This window comes from Oncorhynchus nerka, linkage group LG15 (assembly GCF_034236695.1).
Source record: "Oncorhynchus nerka isolate Pitt River linkage group LG15, Oner_Uvic_2.0, whole genome shotgun sequence".
Lineage (NCBI taxonomy): Eukaryota > Metazoa > Chordata > Actinopteri > Salmoniformes > Salmonidae > Oncorhynchus > Oncorhynchus nerka.
The window spans coordinates 42,546,937-42,568,106 of NC_088410.1; the positions used below are offsets into that span (position 1 = coordinate 42,546,937).

A 21,170-nucleotide genomic window follows, 5' to 3' on the forward strand; every position below is an offset into this window, starting at 1 on the left:
TATAAGTGACCAATAACATTAGATTTAATTTGCGACTGCACTTGAAGTAACTTTCAAAGTTCTTGACATTTTCCGTATTGACTGATCTTCATGTCTTAAATTAATGATGGACTGTATTTTCTCTTTGCTTATTTTAACTGTTCTTGCCATAATATGGTCTTTTACCAAATAGGGCTATCTTCTGTATACCCGCTTACCTTTCCACAACACAACTGATTGGCTCTAATGCATTAAGGAGGAAAGAAATTCCACAAATAAATTTTTAAGAAAGCACACCTGTTAATTGAAATACATTTCATGAAGCTGGTTGAGTGTGCAAAGCTATCATCAAGGCACTTTTTTGTTTACTACATAATTCTGTATGTGTTATTTCATAGTTTTGATGTCTTCATTATTGTTCTACAATGTAGAAAATAGTAAAAATAAAGAAACACCCTTGAATGAGTAGGTGTTCTAAAACTTGTGAACGGTAGTGTATACAGTTGAAGTCGGAAGTTTACATACACCTTAGTCAAATACATTAAATCTCAGTATTTCAGAATTCCTGACATTTAATCCTAGTAAAATTTCCCTATCTTAGGTTAGTTAGGATCACCCCTTTATTTTAAGAATGTGAAATGTCAGAATAATACTAGAGAGAAATATTTATTTCAGATTTAATTTCTTTCATCACATTCCCAGTGGGTCAGAAGTTTACATACACTCAATTAGTATATGGTAGCATTACCTTTAAATTGTTTAACTTGGGGCAAGTGTTTCTGGCAAGGAAGGATAGATTCAAGGCATAAAGTACAGACAAGTGTATGGTAAGATGTGAGTACAGTGGAGGTAAGCCTAGGCATTGAGTGACGATGAGAGAGGTTTTCTCTCTAGAAGCACCATTTAAGCCAGGTGTGATCACTGTATGTGTGGGGGGTGGAAGAACATGGCTAGCTAAGGCATACTGATCAGGGCTGGAGGCTCTACAGTGAAATAAGACATAATTACTAACCAAAACAGCAATAGACAAGCCATATTTACATTAGGGAGAGGCATGTGTAACCGAGTAATCATAGGGTCCAGTGAGTAGCTAGGTGAGCTGGAGGCACGGAGATTCAGACAGCTAGCAGGCCGGGTTTAGCAGCAGGCTAGCAGATGGGCCTCAGGGGGACGTCGCAACGGGGGAGCCTGTTGAAACCCCCTCGAACGGTTATGTCGTGATGGATGGGTGAAGTAATATAAGTCCAGGAATTGCTTGATAGATCTATTCGGCTAGCCGGGAGATGGGCCTAGATTCGAGGCTAGCTCCAGGCTAACTGGTGCTTGCTTCGGGACAGAGACATTAGCCAGGAGTAGCCACTCAGATAGCAGCTAGCTAACTGTGACGATCCGGAGTAAAGGTTCAGAGCTTGTGGTAGGAATCCGGAGATATGGTGGAGAAATGCAGTCCGATATGCTCTGGGTTGATATTGCCCTGTGCAGGCTGGCAGGAGTTGACCGGGCGGAAGCTGGCAGATGTCTCAGTTAACGATGTTGGCTAACTGACAACTAGCTAGTAGCTGGCTAACTTGAAGGGGGTTACGGTTCTAAAGTATAAAAAAGAGTATGTTCAGTCCGTAGATGGAAAAATGAGATTAAAAATATATACGAAGAAAGAAACGATATATACAAGGGATGGGAAAAGACAATCAAAACATCCCACTGCTACACCATATTGGATTCCCTAATATATTCTTGATATTTTTCTGAGGGCTAGACCTCTTTTTTCTCCACTTCCTATCTGAATGACATGCCCAAAGTAAACTGCAGCTCAGGCCCTGAAGCCAGGATATGCATATAACTGGTAGCATTGGAAAGAAAACACTTGGCTTGAGCTGACAAATTAGTTAAAGACTGCATTACATAGACAATAATGTGTTTTACTAGAGATAGCTAAGGAGTAGAACAATCCCTCATTGTCTCAAAATAATCCTTGCATCTGGGAAACTAAATCAGGGTGGGGTTAAGACAACAACCCACGTGCAGATAACGACAGGATGAACCCAGAGTGGCTTATGATGCCCCAATCTGCATGGGATGTGTGGATCCAATCATGATTAAGCATTTTTTGTGTCAGCTAAAAATAGTATTCTGCATTTGTGTAAAGGTTAGGTTACTCGGTCCAACACTCAAGGGTGTGGGGTCGACCAGGCTCACTATTGCAATAATTAATCAATATTGAATAAAGATGATTGTTTGAAGAAGTGACAAAGTCTCTCTCACTTGATTAGAATATTCCAAGACAAATCCCACCTATACCACTCCAGCCATTACCACGAGCCCATTTTCCCCAATTAAGGTGCCACCAACCTTCTGCATTGTGAATTCCCCCCTAAAACGAATACCTTACTTGTCATTCTTGCACTAACACTTGACTTATCTTACAAGCACTGATTTTACTGATAGATGCTTTAGTGAGGAATGTTATTCTTTGCAATGACTGTGATAGGTGATTGTTCTATCTACCTTAGTTGAATGCACTGACTGTAAGTCACCCTTGATAAGAGCATCTGCTAATGAACTAAATGTAAAATCTTAAATAAAGACATACTACATTGAGGGTGCTGAGGACTAGTTCTACTTTCAGGACAACTCAGAGGATTGACACGTTAAAAAAGAGGGAGGAAGGAGGCAAAAAAGGGACACTAGAAAGGCCGCAAAAACTCACAGTTTATGATGACAATCTTGATCATGGTCAACGTGAAAAAGGGGAGGGGTGCCATCTCTATTTTAACCAAAATGGCTGTCAGTAGAAACACCACCAAAATCACTGCCAGGCTGCCCATGATCCGAAACTTCTGAGGAATCCTGTGAGTTAGAGAGTTTGAGTGAAATATCTGAGGTCAATCTTATACTTATTACAAGTGTTTCTCCTGCCTAGTACACTTTTCACAGTGTACTAGGCAGGGCCAAGCTGAAATGCAATGGCCTGGCTACGCATCCACTGTAGTTGCTGGAACCGTGCTAGAAAGGACAATGTGAAAATAATATATCTGCTCCAGTACAGTGCCGCTTGGGTCGGCAAGATAGTGTAAAAAGGGTACAATTGTCTAAGTTGAACCCCAAAGGAAATCTAAACATGCCTGCTCAATACATGCACACATTATCATATTAGATGTCCAGCAAAAGATTAAAGTCCTACTCCAGTCAAAGATTGTCTATTATATTTGCAAGATACTTCTAGTGACTGCTCTAACAATGGAAATACATGTCCTCAAAGATGGAAGGCAGGTGGGAGGAGGAGAGATCAGGTGGGACCATTCTAGCCAATGAGTGGGCCAAAACTTCACATTTGTTGATTTTTAGCAATGTTCACGTAGACTTGATTGTGTGTTTTGGATAATTGTCTTGCTGCACGACCGAAACTACGCTTTAGCTTCACCTGACAGACGGATGGCCTGACATTCTCCTGAAGAATTCTCTGATACAGAGCAGAATTCATGGTTCCTTCTATTAAGGCAAGTCGTCCAGGTACTAAGGCAGCAAAGCATACCCACACCATCACACTCCCACCACCATGCTTGACTGTTGGTATGAGGTTCTTACTGTGGAATGCAGTGTTTGGTTTTCGCCAGACATAACGGGACCCATCTCGCCCTTGTGTGTGTACATGACTGCATTTATACTTGGTATATTGTTTTTCAACAGGAAAAGTTAAAAGATAGCTGTAGTGCATCTTCAAGATGTAACTTTTGGAGTAGTGCTTTAATGCATTAGAAAAGATGTGGTTGGGGTGGTGGACAAACCTTTGATGCAGGACTGAGTTGAGACAGGTGAAGGCCAGTAAAGGCACCATGGCACAAAGTGTCATTACGTTATTGAACTTGGCCTCCAAAAGGCTACGGTTGTTCCCTTCTGCCCCGGTCCCATTGCCTGACAGGTTGGTGCCCATTTGGGAGGGGTCTCTGAGACGGCTGCTAAAATACTGTACAGACAGAGGACAGCCACTTAATTTGTGTTAATTGTTGATGTGTGGTGATAGTTCTGGCACAACATGTCTGCCATGCATCACCCTTGTGGGTGCTATACATCTTTAGTGGAAGAAATACAATAATGTATAAAATATACAATTATGTGAAGCACATTGAGCATGCTATAAAATGCTATTTAATTTAAAACCGTCATTAATTATTATAATGAGTAGATTAGGGGTTATCAGTACTTCTGTTAATAATCATTGGCTATCAAGAAGATCTGAAAAGTAAGACTTGAGACATATTTAGAAATTGATACAGACATTTCACCAAAAGCTCTGGCATTGTATCGTTGAAATATATTCTTTAATTATTCACAATCTTAAGGTAGATGATAAAAAAAGTATTGTGTGCTCTACCATGGTGGCTGTCATAAAGAAGTTCCATGGCAGGAGCGTTCCTAAGCCCAGCATGAAAAAGATCAGCCACACGCCATTGTTTCTGTTGGATGACAGAGTAGAGGAAACTAGGGTTACAGACGTTATTTGTAATTTGACAAAAGATACCATATTATGTAGGCCCACAGAAATGATAAAGGTAGAATGATAATTACTTGACTGTTATGATACAACATGTGGGGGATTCAATTAAGCAAATTCTAGTAATTTCTGCAGGACTATGTGCAACCTCTGGGGCAACCCTGGATGTCTGATTGACCTCATAGTGGGCCCGCTAACCACAGTCCCTGAAGAGTTAACTCCCTTAGGGGAACTCGTAACACACTTCCAATCCAAAGGCTAACATAGCAGTTACATTACCATTTGGTGCAGAGAAGTAACAAAGTGTGTCACAGAACCTTGATACTGTATCTGAGGGCACATTGTCAAAATGTGAAGATGTCACCATACACATTGAACACATAAAGGAGGCTGCTACTCACGTGTCTTTTGGCTCGTGGACGGTCATTATTTAGCTTCAGTGATTACTATCACCCTTTTCCACACTTCAGCAACAAACCTGAAAGAAATGGGTTGGATTGAAAAACATTTCATGTTTTTTCCCTTTAGTCATGTCGAGGAAAACAAGAAAACAAACTCAATGTATCAACTACATTAGAGAAAAAATGCAAAAAGGGTTTTAGGAACTTAAACTGGGTTAGTGGAATAAAAAATCATATTTGAATGAATATGGGGCTATGAGATCTGACAACTAGGGTTAGACTACATTTCCACTGTGCTGAAACTTCAACTGAATGACTGAAATGAAGATCTGCTGACTCTTTGCATTAATTCAGTAGCATACTGACTAATAGCCTAGGCTACAGTTGTTTTTGCTCCGGTACAATGTAAGATTGATATTCGTAATATTACCAAACATCGAGGCATTAGACAGAGAGAGCATCATGCAATGTGATAATGAGAGATCAAAAACTTACAGCAACAGACTCAGTATCATCAACTACCCATTTCCAGACAGTTGTCAACTGTCAAGTTGAGAGGTAGGCTAATGGACATTCTAAGAACTCAGATGTTGACTCCTCCCAAAATCAGGGAAGCCCTCACTCCTCCCAGCACAACTATGTGTGCATTTAAGAAGCTTATGGTGACTAACTGGCGCTATCTTAATGTCTACTCTGCCCCACAGGCTCACGACACGCTTTTCCATATTCTCCACACTACGGGGAAGAGAGCTGTGATGTATCAAAAGAATAACAACTTAAAATGAATACGCTACATTCTTTTTCTCTATCTGCTTAATAACTGTACGGGCCTCATTACATTTTCTATTGGGATCTGTAGGCTATGACATCTCACAAGGTAGCCTACTGTGTTCAGTCTTAGGACAATACTGGTCAGAATGGATATTCTAACAATATGCAATTCAATCTTATCAATAACTGCCTTTCTTTACCTTTTTCATGGCCATGTGTCTCTGGGGTGAAATCAATGAGAACCACACCTCCCTGTCTCTCTCTATCACTCTGTCTCTCTCTGTCCCTCCCTCTCTCTTTCTGTCCCCCTTCTCTCTCTCTGTCCCTCCCTCCCTCTCTCTCTGTCCTTCCCTCTCTCTTTCTGTCCCCCTTCTCTCTCTCTGTCCCTCCCTCCCTCTCTCTCTGTCCTTCCCTCTCTCTTTCTGTCCCCCTTCTCTCTCTCTGTCCCTCCCTCCCTCTCTCTCTGTCCTTCCCTCTCTCTTTCTGTCCCCCTTCTCTCTCTCTCTGTCCCTCCCTCCCCTCTCTCTCTGTCCCTCCCTCACCCAGGCATGCACATTCACAGACCTTTTTTCTATAAACAACGTCTCCTTTTCTCAAATTTAGCCTAGGTCTTGTGTTCCTCTGGTTAGCAAATGCAACTCAGCACGTGCTCTACTCCCTGCACTTAAGGGGCTTGAGCGTTAGCAGTAGAGCACTCACATATGCCACGCTACACATGTATCAAGACAATTATGTGTTGCACAAAAGTACTGTGCATGTAGTAGGCTAGGCTATAATGATCAGTCAGACAGGGTGCAGATGTAAAAATCTAAACAAATAGTTTAGGTGTATAAATGCAATAACCCTACCCTCCAAGCCTCTAAACATTACACGGTAAGCAAAGGAGTATAGAGCCCACTACTATTTGGTCAACCAATAGCCTACGTATAGCCTTGTCTACACTGTGCAAAATCAGGAAAGCTCTCTCTTAAAAACACATGAACTGTGCACTAAAATCCAAATGCATTGTTGGTCTACAGCACACAGTACACTGTACCATGACGTGCAAGGCATCAATGTTGCATAATTCTACATACATTTTCCTGGCGCAGTTGTATTTACACAGACCGTAGCTCCAAATCAAACATATACAACTATCTCAAGTCAGTAGGAGTAGTCATGTCTGACGCAACAGCATGGAATGATGTTGCTGGCAGGATTGAGTTGAGTGAAAGCTGTGTGAGGTTAAGCAGGACCTAGGAGTTAGGCCTACAGTGTCTCCTGACCCCTTCTGTCTCAGCCTCCAGTATTTATGCTGCAGTAGTTCATGTGTCGGGGGGCTAGAGTCAGTCTGTTATATCTGGACTATTTCTCCTGTCTTATCCGGTGTCCTGTGTGAATTAAAGTATCCTCTCTCTAATTCGCTCTCTCTTTCTTTCTCTCTTTCTGAGGACCTGAGCCCTAGGACCATGCTTCAGGACTACCTGGTCCGATGACTCCTTGCTGTCCCCAGTCCACCTGGCCGTGCTGCTGCTCCAGTTTCAACTTTTCTGCCTGCGGCTATGGAACCCTGACCTGTTCACCGGACGTGCTACCTGTCCTAGACCTGCTGTTTTCAACTCTCTAGAGACAGCAGGAGCAGTAGAGATACTCTGAATGATCGGCTATGAAAAGCCAGCTGACATTTACTCCTGAGGTGCTGACCTGTTGCACCCTTAACAACCACTGTGATTACCATTATTTGAACATGCTGGTCATTTATGAACATTTGAACATCTTGGCCATGTTCTGTTATAATCTCCACCCGGCACAGCCAGAAGAGGACTGGCCACCCCTCATAGCCTGGTTCATCTCTAGGTTTCTTCCTAGGTTTTGGCCTTTCTAGGGAGTTTTTCCTAGCCACCGTGCTTCTACACCTGTATTGCTTGCTCTTTTGGGGTTTTAGGCTGGGTTTCTGTATAGCACTTTGATATATCAGCTGATGTAAGAAGGGCTATATAAATACATTTGATTTGATAAAGGATATTAGCTCTGGATAAGATCCCATGTGATATCAGAAATAAATAGGTATGAGGGGTTGCTTTGCAAAGATGTGGCAGTCCTTGTGAAATATCAAAATGTGTCAGCTCAATGATGGACGAATGCCACACCCAAGCAAAATAACATTTACCCTATTGAACACAAGGTACATGCGGTAGAATTTTTTGTGAAAGTAAGGAGAGAGTTTTTGAAAGAAAACCTCAAATCATGAGGGAGGCTCCCCTATTATTTTTTAATCCAAACTGAGATGAATAGTAGCCTAATCATGGCTAGGCTAACTCTTAGAGAATCTTAAGTGATGAGCAATTGTGGTTGATCTTGCCTATCCAAAGACTAATACAAAAAAAGTAGGCTTAATATTTAATAAAGGGCCTCATTTTGTACATAAATTAAGTAGCCTAATCTTTAACAACAAAGGTGTTATTGCGTTCTTAGCATTGGCCAGTTTTGGTCTCTCACCTCCTCGCTATAAACTGTTTCATCGTTATCGGTGTCTCATCAGAAAACTGAATGATGTTTTGGAGTCGTGCTTGGCTACGCAGTCATGGGGAAACAGGGAGTACAGGAGGGGACTAAGCACACACCCCTGATGGGCCCAGGTGTTTTCAGTTTCGGCGTGGCAGTTTTGTTGTTTCATACCCTTACCACCTGGGTGCGGCCCGTCAGGAAGTCCAGGATCCAGTTGCAGATGGAGGTGTTTAGTCCCAGGGTCAGCACTATGGTGTCGAACGCTGAGCTGTAGTCAATAAACAACAAGTCAGAATAAGATCGTCTGCTAAATTACCAAAATGTATATGTACATTTGTGTGTATAGGCCTGTTCTTTGTCATTAAGGTAATTGTATCAGTTTAAACTTAGGCTACCAGATATGTCAGCAGATGTGTCATACAATTTTTAGACCCAGTTGAATTAAGATATTGTGCAAAAACACACTGTCACTCTTCTTTACAAAATATGATTGAGGGTACAAATGAGAACCACTAAGCCTGAGCTCCAGCTGAAGAAGGTGGGGTTATTTTGAAGAATAATTTAGGCTACTGTCACGTTAGGCTAATTATTATTGCTGATGACAAGCATACCCATAACACCATGCAGTTACCACCATGATTGAAAATATGAAGAGTGGTACTCAGGGATGTGCATCGTTGGATTTTCCCCAAACAAAATGATTTGTATTCAGGGCAAAAAGCTTATTTCTTTTGGTAGCACTTATTTGTTTTTCCTTTGCCTCCAACCCCTTTCCATGCATGGAACGGATGTGGGTGGGGCTAGGTCTACATAAGAATGCTAAATGTAAAAAAACTTCTCAAAAGCTCTGACGAAGGCCGTGAGGCCGATACGTAAGCTTATTAAATATCAGTGACACTACCAAGAGCAGTGTGCGGTTTCCTTTTTCCTTCATCTTGTTCAACTGTTGCCATGCACCTGCAAAGAGATTGCTCAGATGTGCGAGTGCCTTTTGAATTTTATATTTGAGTGACTCGAAAATTACTACAAAATATGTGGGCTAAAAAACCTAGCAAAATAAATGTTAGCTGACATGGGCTAGTTGTTCTGGACATTTCTATGAATAGCTCTCTAAAGGTATGCAATGACTGACATGACAAGAGGAAAACTGATGATGCACTAACCAATTTCGAAATTGCACCTTGTGCATTCTACTATTACAACTTTTAAGCCGGACTAAGTTTAGGGGGGGGGACCACTGCGCCCCCCTGCCGACCACTCTCGCTCCACAGTTTGGGAACCACTGTTCTAGAGAATACAGACCATTTCCAATGCATATTTTGAGTTTTGTGGACATGCACCATATGATGACAAATTCTGAATCCAGATGCGTATTTTAGATATATATAATATTACTCAGAATATCACACATGGACATTTCTTGATATGGACTCAGAACTGATATTTGAAAAAAACAGAAACCTTTACCTGACAACAAATGAGATATTGGCAAAACAAACTAACAGTTAAAACTAGGTAAATAACTAAACATATCTTAAACATATCTAGCAATGGCACAATGAAGTCACAGTCAATTGTGTGGCGACAACGGTTTTTCATGAATCATATCCCTCTAACCCACAGTCCTCTCAGCACATTCAAGATATGAAACTTCTCTGGGCTGAGGTCCATATCCGGATCTTGAAAGCACATTTTGAAAGCACATTTTCTGGTGCATTTCTGAGTTTCCAGCACATGCTCAATAATTTGACAATGTGAAATCCATATTTTTCTTACATGCACAAATCATTTGTGGATTCCCTCTGGATATCATACATGGTATGGCCGGATATTGACTCATTAGACATAAGCTTATGTGGACATCTTATTTTTTTTAAAGAATACTGACAGTAGGCCTACATAGTATATTTGTGACTTGTTTCAGGAAACTATGCATATGTCGCGAGTCACTACTTCACAGGAGAGCCATTTGAATGTAAAAATGTGTTCTTTTCAGAAATGCCTTCTGGAACATGTGAACTTTCATGTGCCTTAATTACAAACTTGTATGCCATCTATAAATATGAATACAATTGTTAAAATACGAGCCTAGTTGGTTTAGCCATGGAAAAAGACAGGAACCTTTCCGTTAGCCATGATTGACTGAGATAATGGGTGCGCTGGACATGTCCAGAGATGAGTTTGGATTGGTCTGCCACGTAGCAGGCTTCTGTCTATAACATGAGCTGGTCAGTAGAACTGCAAAAGGGTTTCTCTCCACTTTCTGGAGAACAGAGTTTTGAAATCAGTGGAATGTCTGGTGGAATTAGAGTATGATAGCTAAGGAGATGGAGAAAATGATTGCTTTTGACTGAAAATATGCAGAGGGAGTCGAAAAGAGAAAACACAGAAGGCTGTTGAATAAAACACGTCTCCAGATTACATCTTCAAACTAAGGGCAACCATGGCATCTGTGACAGAGAAGAAGTGTCCATCCATGTATAAGATAGTCTAGCTAGCTACATTTTCAGATATGACATGTTTCTAATTTTGTCAGAAAGTCATTATCATTTCAATTTAAAGCGTACTTTTAGCTAGCTAGCTCACTTTAGCTGGCTGTCTCACTAGCTAACATTACGTGTATGATCTGTGTAGTAATATTATTCATATTTCAGAGCTATTTGCATTGCTAGCCTAATGTTAGCTAGCAAACACTGAACCTGGTTTGTTAGTTACATGCAGATTCTTGCAGGGTAGTAACTTTATGAGTTGGGAATATGGTTGATTGTTTAGCTATCTAGCTACATGTCTAAACAAAAGACTCCACTATGCAAGTTACCATTTCAATACAATGTTCATGATGTCACTGCAACGGCTGTTGATAGACGTAGCTGGTAAATTCACAGAATAACTGACAAATTTAAAAACGCTCAACACCCGTTGAGTATGGCCGGTGTCAGTAAACGTTGGCAAAAAAAAGTTATTCAATTGTTGCCAGCAGCACAATTAGTCACCAATGCTCTGGATAACATGCAAACAGCCTACCAAGCTCTGCTAGGACAAGTAAAATGGTCAGAGTGAGCTGTTCTCTCATTTGTGTCTGGAAGTGGCTATCAAGTTAGCTAATTCAAGTTTATCATTTTAAATTGTATCTGCAAAACACCCGTCTCAATGTCAACAGTGAAGAGGTGACTCTGTGATGCTGGCCTTCTAGACAGAGTTGCAAAGAAAAAGCAATATCTCAGACTGGCCAATAAAAAAAAAAAAAATAAATGGGCAAAAGAACACAGACACTGGACAGAGGAACAGCTTCCCCGTGTCGCCTCTTCACTGAAGCTGCCAGTTGAGGACTTATGAGGCGTCTGTTCATCAAACAAGACACTTTAATGTACTTGTCCTCTTGCACAGTTGTGCAGCGGGGCCTGCCACTCCTCTTTCTATTCTGTTTAGTGACAGTTTGCAATGTTCCGTGAAGGGAGATCTTGTATGAGATCTTCAGTTTCTTGGCAATTTCTCGCATGGAATAGCCTAAATTTCTCAGAACAAGAATAGGCTGACGAGTTTCAGAAGAAAGTCTTTGTTTCTGGCCACTTTGAGCCTGTAATCGAACCCACAAATGCTGATGCTCTAGATACTCAACTTGTCTAAAGAAGGCCCGTTTTACTGCTTCTTAAATCAGGACAATAGTTTTCTGCTGTGCTAACATAATTGCAAAAGGGTTTTCTAATGATCAATTAGCCTTTTAAAATGATCAACTTGGATTAGCTAACACAATGTGCCATTGGAACACAGGAGTAATGGTTGCTGATAATGGGCCTCTGTACGCCTATGTAGATTTTCCATATACAATTTCCGAAATTGTTGTTTCCAGCTACAATAGTCATTTACAACATTAACAATGTCTACACTGTACTTCTGATCAATTTGATGTTATTTTAATGGACAAAAAGTAGCTTTTCTTACAAAAACAAACATTTGAGCGGTAGTATATTTATAGAATATAGATATACACACACACACACACACACACACACACACACACACACACACACACACACACACATTTGTTATGATGTCTATTTGCAATATATTTCTAACTGTGCTCTTTCACAAAAGTTCTGAACCTATATAGTCCCACCCTTCAGCTCCATTCAACCCCTCCCATCTATCTCTTTACACCATCCATATTGCTATTATTATTATTATTTATTCTCGCATGTTCACCGAGCAACAGATCATTCGAAAATAAAATCACAAATGTACACTGCACAAAAATATAAATGCAACATGCAATAATTTCAAAGATTTTACTTAGTTACAGTTGAGATAAGGAATTTAGTCAATTGAAATTAATTCATTAGGACCTAATCTATGGATTTCACACGACTGGGAATACAGATATTCAGCTGTTGGTCACAGATACCTTTAAAAAAAGGAAGAAAAGGTTGATCAGAAAACCAGTCAGTATCTGGTGTGACTAGTCATGACCGCAGTCAAATTCCACATGACCATTTAGTCATGGTAACTAGGCTTCTCCAAGCTCTGATGCTGCTGGTAGTCATTAGTAGCCTACCAAAATTGCTAACTGCATGGCAATCAGTACTCTATTATTCCTATAATCACTATGACATCAATGCAAATGTAATTGAAATCTAATCAAACACTCCTGAGAGTCCATGAGCTCATTGCGCAACATCTCTATAGGCTTCGAAAGTGTGTGACAAAACAGGGTTTTGATGGCCTCTATTAAAAAGAGGAGGCCCATCAGCTTTCTATATTTATTTCTCAACTTTCCTAATATTAAGCACATTGCTTTGCTTTACAACAGGAGTATAGCCTATCTGGCCGGCATGAAAATGAACCACGGTGTAACGGCGTTCTTCGTTTGTTGAAGGAGAGTCGGACCGAAATGCAGCGTGTTGGTTACTCATGACTTTAATGAATGAAATGCGGTACATGAAATAACTCAGAATACAAAACAACAAACAGAACGTGAAACTAATTACAGCCTATCTGGTGACTACAACACAGAGACAGGAACAATCACCCACGAATACAAAGCGAAACTAAGGCTGCCTAAATACGGTTCCCAATCCAAGACAACAAGAATCACCTGACTGATTGGGAATCGCCTTAGGCAGCCAATCCTATACCACACCCCTAATCAGCCGCGATCCCAAATAATACAAACCCCAATACGACAACAACATATAAACCCATGTCACACCCTGGCCTACCCAAACATATAACAAAACACAAAATACAATGACCAAGGCGTGACAGAACCCCCCCCCCCCCTAAGGTGCGGACTCCCGGACGCACCTCAAAACCATAGGGAGGGTCCGGGTGGGCGTCTGTCCATGGTGGCGGCTCCGGCTCGGGACGTGGACCCCACTCCATTAATGTCCTTGTTCCTCCCCTTCGCGTCCTGGGATAATCCACCCTCTCCGCCGACCATGGCCTAATAGTCCTCACCCAGATCCCCACATAACTGAGGAGCAGCTTGTGACTGAGGGGCATCTCGGGACAGAGGGGCATCTCGGGACAGAGGGGCAGCCCGGGACAGAGGGGCAGCCCGGGACAGAGGGGCAGCCCGGGACTGAGGGGTAGCCCGGGACTGAGGGGAAGCCCGGGACTGAGGGGAAGCCCGGGACTGAGAGGAAGCTCAGTACTGAGAGGAAGCTCAGTACTGAGAGGAAGCTCAGTACTGAGAGGAAGCTCAGTACTGAGAGGAAGCTCAGTACTGAGAGGAATTTGTATAGGTAAATCTGGAACACTCAAATTAGTATGATATGTTACATTTGGTATGACAGTAAGTCATACCAAACATACACAAATGCCTAGCAACCCAAAAGTTCCGTGTTTGAATCTCATTTTGGCAAATTAGCAACTTTGGACTACTTACCACTTTTTAGCTACCTTGCAACCACTTAGCATGTTAGCTAACCCTTCTCTATAACCTTAACACTTTAACCTTTCTCCTAACCTTAACCCCTAATCTTACATGGCACATGGCAAACAGTTGAACGTAATATATCATACTAAAGCAGTCAAATGTAATATATCATACTAAAGTGGTCAAATGTAATATATCAAATTAAAGAAGTCAAATGCAATATATCATACTAAAGCAGTCGAAAGATATATATCATAGAAAACGGTCAAATCAAACTGGTGTATGTAATAAATAAATAATATGTTTTGCTCTGAGACCAGGTTGCTCACATGACATTTATGGGAAGTATTCTACAATATGCTGTATCGTGTTTTATCACTGCCTGAAAACACTTTTTTTTTCTTAAGAGCCCTTTCCCTTTAAATCAATTATTCATTCATTTAACCGCTGTAACGGTGTTTATTCTAAAACCTCTCATACCGCCTTCCAGAACTATAATAATAATAATAATGTGGCAGTCATGTTTTAACTGCTAAAACAAGGATGATAAAAATAGAACTGGATAGTGGATAAGGAACAACAACCAGTAAGGCCAAATAGCACCTGTCCTATGTAATGTGTGGAGGCCTTGCACACAAGTTCCTTGTAAATATATCACACCACAATGTAATCTATACTGAACAGAAATATAAACGTAACATGCAAAGTGTTGTTGGTCCCATGTTTCATGAGTTTATGTAAAACAATCCCAGAAAAGCTTATTTCTCTATAATTTGGGCACCTTGTGCTGGGGACAATAACAGGCCACTCTAAAATGTGCAGTTTTGTCACACAACACAATGCCACAGATGACTTGTTTTGAGGGAGTGTGCAATTGACATGTTGACAGCAGGAATGTCCATCAGAGCTATTGTCAGAGAATTTTATGTTAAGTTCCATAAGCCGCCTCCAATGTTGTTTACTAGAATTTGACAGTACGTCGAAGCGGCCTCACAAACACAGACCACGTGTATGGCGTTGTATGGGCGAACGATTTGAGATGTCAATGTTGTGAAAAGAGTCCCCCGGGGTGGCGGTGGGGTTATGGTATGGGCAGGCATAAGCTATGGACAACAAATACAATTTTATTGCTGGCAATTTGCATACACAGAGATATCGTGACGAGGTCCTAAATCCCATTGGCATGCCATTCATCCGCCGCCATCACCTCATGTTTCAGCATGATAATGCACGACCCCATGTCACAAGGATCTGTACACAATTCCTGGAAGCTGAAAATGTCCCAGTTCTTCCATGGCCTGCATACTCACCAGACATATCACCCATTTAGCATGTTTGGGATGACCTGGAGCGACATGTACAACAGAGCGTTCCAGTTCCCGACAATATCCAGCAACTACTAGCTCCCGAGTGGCGTAGCGGTCTAAGGCACTGCATCACAGTGCTAGAGACATCACTACAGACCCTGGTTCGGTCCTGGGCTGTATCACAACCGGTCGTGATCTGGAGTCTCATAGGGCGTCGTACAATTGTCCCAGCGCTGTCTGGGTTATGGGAGGGTTTGGCAAGAGTAGGCCGTCATTGGAAATAAGAATTTAACTGACTTGCATAGTTAAATAAAGTTTATATCTTTTTTATTTCATTTTTTACTACGCACAGCCATTGGAGAGAAGTGGGACAACATTCCACAGGCCACAATCAACAGCCTGATCAATTCTATGTGAAGGAGATGTGTCACGCTGCACGAGGCAAATGATGATCACACCAGATACTGACTGGTTTAATGATCCACACCCCTACCTCTTTTGTTAAGGTATCTGTGACCAACATATCATATCTGTATTCCCAGTGAAATCAATCGATGAGGGCATATAGGATTTACTTAAATTGACTGATTTTCTTATATGAACTGTAACTCAGCAAAATCTTTGAAAATGTTGCATTTTGTGTTTATATTTTCGTTCAGTATAGAAAAGGCACCCAGAAAAACCAATATTGGGTATGGGAATTTATACAATCAAAAAACAACATAACAGACCTGCTTTAGGTTATGACATGGCAGCCTGTAGGCTTTTGTTAGATTCCTGCACTCAATCATATAATCCAATAGTCATGGCTGTCACTCTGAAAAAATATTTGTGTAGTTAATCAGACATGGTAAATTTGCCCTCCATAATGGAAGAACAGCCCTGGTTTAAGATTATAGTCCCATACTGTGGTAAATACAGCACATAGCCATCTTCAGATGCATAATCAATATGACTTACTGTATGTGACGTGAGCTGTTTTATTAGCTGTGCTGTCCTCATCTCACCTGTTGTTGGTCATACACTGAAGTCATGGAGTTATTGTATTGTTTCTCTCTTCCAATTCAACCACTACATATGTACTCATATCCCCTTCTCTGAAATACCTCTTTGAACAACCTTAGTCTAACCAATGATACCCTAGAGAGCTGAAGAGCTCTTGGAGAAGTCCTATTACACAATTGATTATTCCTGTGCTAGTTGGTTTTTACACGATCATGTCACATTTCTTCTTCCCCCTTAAAGAGACAAGTGTATTTTTCAATGACTAGTTATAGGAGAGAATGTAATGCATATTATTGCTGGCTAAAAAGGTGTTGTTTGCATACACTAGAAACTTTCCATTAGCATGCCTAGTTTACAACTACTATGCGTTTTCTTTTACATAATCAGGCTGTGAAATATTTTCTGATACTCTTGCTGTTGAAGTGCACAAGAAGCGAGAGTCAGATTTGAATTATCACTGTTAAAATCAAATGTGTGACTTGATTTGAATGAATATTTGATGGTATTTCAACATGTAACAAAATATTATGTAAGGCTCTATGCATGCCAGCACAATGCATCACCGGGGGCAAACTACCTGCTCCACCCAATGTCACAGGAAGGCCATAAAGATCATCATGGACAACAACCACCCGAGCCACTGCCTGTTCACCTCGCTATCATCCAGAAGGCGAGGTCAGTACAGGTGCGTCAAAGCAGGGACAGAGAGACTGAACAACAGCTTCTATCTCAAGGCCATCAGACTGTTAAACAGCCACCACTAACATTGAGTGGCTGCTGCCAACATAGTGACTAAACTCCAGCCACTTTAATAATGGAAATTGATGGAAATTGATGTAAACAAATGTATCACTAGCCACTTTAAACTATGCCACTTTGTTTACATACCCTACATTACTCATCTCATATGTATATACTGTACTCGATACCATCTACTGCTTCTTGCCTATGCCGTTCAGTACCATCACTCATTCATATATCTTTATGTACGTATTCTTTATCCCGTTACACTTGTGTGTATAAGGTAGTAGTTGTGGAATTGTTAGGTTAGATTACTCGTTGGTTATTACTGCATTGTCGGAACTAGAAGCACAAGCATTTCGCTACACTCGCATTAACATCTGCTAACCATGTGTATGTGACAAATACAATTGGATTTGATTTGATTTAGTACACATGAGCATTCCGAGTGGAAATCATTAACTGGATTGATAAAGATATTGACCATGAGTTTTTCCCTGGATGAAATAGCTGAAGGACTTCAACGTGCAAACAGGAAAACCTTTATTGTACTTCCCTTGAATGAAATGTAAAAAAGCTCATTAAAAGCTCATCAGCTATATCAATAGTGTCATAAACAATATGTGTCATTATAGAGTGATCAGACAAGTCTTAAGTGTTATTGACTGTACGATTCTTTATCCCATGTGTACGTTGTTTTTGTCGCACTGCTTTGCTTAATCTTGGCCAGGTTGTAGTTGTAAATGAGAACTTGTTCTACCTGGCCTACCTGGTTAAATAAAAGTTCTTTTTTAAAATGTTTTATTAAGTATTGTTGTCAAAATGTAATTCATGGAGGAAGGATAAAGCTTTATCTTGTTGTATACAACATGTTGCCATATTTTTTATACTTGCTTTAGCTCTCTGTCAAAGTCTACTAATGTGCAATCATTAATACAAAAAATCCATGTAGATGTCAGCTGCAGTTAAACAATATTCAACAATGTATGCTGTGTATATTTACTTGTGAACTGTCACTCACAGTAACAGACGACAATAATTACACATAACCAAACAACAAGACACTACAGTAGAGGAAAAGTTGCTGAAACATGCAGAATGGAGCTAATTGTCCATATTATTGATCATTGCTGGACTGACAAATGTGTTCACATGGTGTGAGAAAAGCTAAACGGTCTAGTTGTGCTTTACTTTGTACTGTTATTCTAAGATAGGTGTTGGTGAGTGTGTGGTCTTTCTAAATATGACAAACTGAGGAAAGATTATGTCTCTAAATTATACAAATCATTTGCCTAAAAGTAAATAAACTAAAGGAAAGGTGTAAACACTTACTTGCAATCGTCTGTCAGAACTATGTTCACCAGAGAGCGATGTCTCAACAGCTGAAGTTCAAAGACCAATAGGGACTTATCTGAAGTGATCTGTGTTCAATGGGAGTGGTAAAAAAGACAACAACCTCAATAATGACTAATGACTGAAATATTTGCATTACATTATATTTAATCTACCTAGTATGGAATAAATAGAATAGCCCCAAAATTGCAAGCATCAAGTTATATCAAATGCACCTTGAACACAAACATTGGAAGTTGTTTTAAATATTTAACCAGGTCGGCTAGGGACTCTTCTACTGCATGTCATGTAATCTCTAAAACATTCCACTCAGCAACTGTCACTCTTTCTAACTTTATTTGACCAAATCCTTATTGATGTCAATGATTTAAATTAAAGTCGAAGTTGTGCGTCCATATATCAAGTTAGGTTTTTGGCTCTCATTTAACACAATCTGGATTTTTTTTGTTTCAGCCCAATTTGCTGGGAAAATTAATCACATGGCCACTTTCCTGCCATTCATTTTTGTTCCACGAGCACAAGAAACCAAGAGAGTTAGCTCATTAGATTAGTCGTAACAGGAAAAACTGTTGCATTGTGGTATACTAGGAGATCAACTGGTGGACGAGCCCATTGCCAAATGTGTAGATAGGGTTTGTCATTTAAAAAAAAATCCAACTTCTTAATGACAGGCATCTGTTTTACCCGAGAACTCACAAATTCATGGAGAACGACATTGTGAGGAAAATAATATTACGCGAATGCTGTTCTTCTTCGTCGGTGGCACTATCGTGCCGATTCATGGCAGTTCAAATGCTTTTGAATAGATGCTGGATGCTAAAGAACCAGCTATCAAACTTACCATAACAAACTATTTGGATGAAACTGTCTGTGGACCACAGGAAGAGTAGCTGCTGCTTCGGCAAAATCCCCTAATGGGGATCCTAAATAAAATACTAAAAAACATCCTAGATAAGTCCAAAATATGCTAAACCCTAACCTGCTTTAGGCCTTGTTTAAATTAAAATAGCAGACTATTGACAGATTACTAATAAATTAATTATCAAAGTTCAAAAGACAATTCCTAAGATCTCATTATAATCAACTATTGAGAGTGATTAGGTGGAGGTTTTAGAAAGGTCATTTACCCACCCAGTTAGCCAAATGATGGAGTATGAAATAAAGTATCTTTTTGGTTCTTAGTGAAAGTTGAAAATACGTATTTTAAACAATTGTTTACAGACAGATTATTTCACTTATACAATTCCAGTGGGTCAGAAGTTTACATACACTAGGTTGACTGTGCCTTTAAACAGCTTGGAAAATCCCAGAAAATTATGTCATGGCTTTAGAAGCTTCTGATAGGCTAATCGACATCATTTCAGTCAATTGGAGGTGTACCTGTGGATGTATTTCAAGGCCTACCTTCAGACTCGGGGGTGGCAGCATTATGTTCTGGAGGTGCTTTGCTGCAGGAGGGACTGGTGCACTTCACAAGATAGATGGCTTCATGAGGGAGGAAATGTATGTGGATATATTGAAGCAACATCTCAAGACAATGACCCCAATCATACTTCCAAAGTTGTGGCAAAATGGCTTAAGCCCTGACCTCAATCCTATAGAAAATTTGTGGGCAGAACTGAAAAAGTGCGAGCAAGGAGGTCTACAAACCTGACTCAGTTACACCAGCTCTGTAAGAAGGAATGGGCCAAAATTCACACAACTTATTGTGGGAAGCTTGTGGAAGGCTACCCAAAAAGTTTGACCCAAGTTAAACAATTTAAAGGCAATGCTACCAAATACTAATTGAGTGTATGTAAACTTCTGACCCACTGGGAATGTGATGAAAGAAATAAAAGCTTAAATAAATCATTCTCTCTACTATTATTCTGACATTTCACAATCTTAAAATAAAGTGGTGATCCTAACTGACTGAAGACAGGGATTTTTTACTAGGATTAAATGTCAGGAATTGTGAAAAACTGAGTTGAAATGTATTTGGCCAAGGTGTATGTAAACTTCCGACTTCAACTGTATTACCTCAATTACCTCGACTAACCCCGCACCCTTGCACATTGACTTGGTACCGGTACCCCTTTAATATAGCCTCTATATAGCCGTAATTGTTATTTTATTGTGTTACTGTTTTTCCTTTAGTTTATTTAGCAAATGTTTCTTACTTACTTTAAAAATTGTTGGCTAAGGGCTCGTAAGTAAGCATTTCACAGCAAGGTTGTATGCGGAGCATGTAAAAAATACAATTTGACTTGATACATGTGGTATAGGTATCATTAAACACTTTACTTACAATTATGAAGTGGTATTAGTTGTTAAAAGCATGTATGAGCCTTTATGATTAGAATAAGGCTTATAATATGTTATCTATTTGTGTGGCAAACAACTCAAACTGTCTTTAAATGGTAATGTAGAATACAAATATTGAGTGTTGTGATGCTGAGGGCAAAATTCCATTGAACCAACATTGCAGTATCATATAAAAGTTCCCACAACAGATTGGGGTTCTGTAAAGAACAGAACAAAAAAAACAGGTAGACCTGCCCTCAGGTAGCTGATTATTTTACAGACGTGATCAGCAGAGGAGGCTGGTGTCACGCCTTGGTCTTAGTATTTTGTGTTTCCTTTATTATTTGTTCAGGCCAGGGTGTGACATGGGTTTATTGTGTTGTCATATTGTGGTTTTTGTAGGCATTGGGATTGTGGCTGATTAGGGGTGTTGAGCATAGGCTTGGCTGCCTGAGGCGGTTCTCAATCAGAGTCAG

At 40.3% G+C, this 21,170-nt stretch overlaps 1 protein-coding gene across 5 annotated transcripts in view; it reads right to left on the reverse strand.

Moving 5' to 3' along the window:
- LOC115116096 (equilibrative nucleoside transporter 1-like) overlaps nucleotides 1–18,499 on the reverse strand; it is a 32,860-nt gene extending 14,361 nt beyond the window's left edge. The window contains exons 1-6 of one of the 5 annotated variants that reach the window (XM_065001609.1): nucleotides 18,391–18,499; nucleotides 8,308–8,398; nucleotides 4,873–4,949; nucleotides 4,352–4,433; nucleotides 3,765–3,943; nucleotides 2,687–2,826 (exon numbers count right to left, since the gene is read on the reverse strand). In XM_065001609.1, coding sequence (XP_064857681.1) covers nucleotides 2,687–2,826; nucleotides 3,765–3,943; nucleotides 4,352–4,433; nucleotides 4,873–4,898 — 427 coding nt within the window. In that variant the 5' untranslated portion in view covers nucleotides 4,899–4,949; nucleotides 8,308–8,398; nucleotides 18,391–18,499. Of the gene's footprint in view, nucleotides 1–2,686; nucleotides 2,827–3,764; nucleotides 3,944–4,351; nucleotides 4,434–4,872; nucleotides 4,950–8,121; nucleotides 8,221–8,246; nucleotides 8,269–8,301; nucleotides 8,399–16,319; nucleotides 16,390–18,390 lie in introns of those variants that run through there. The other 4 variants (XM_065001610.1, XM_065001612.1, XM_065001611.1 and 1 more) reach the window with 4 other exon arrangements.
- Nucleotides 18,500–21,170: the final 2,671 nt, after the last annotated feature.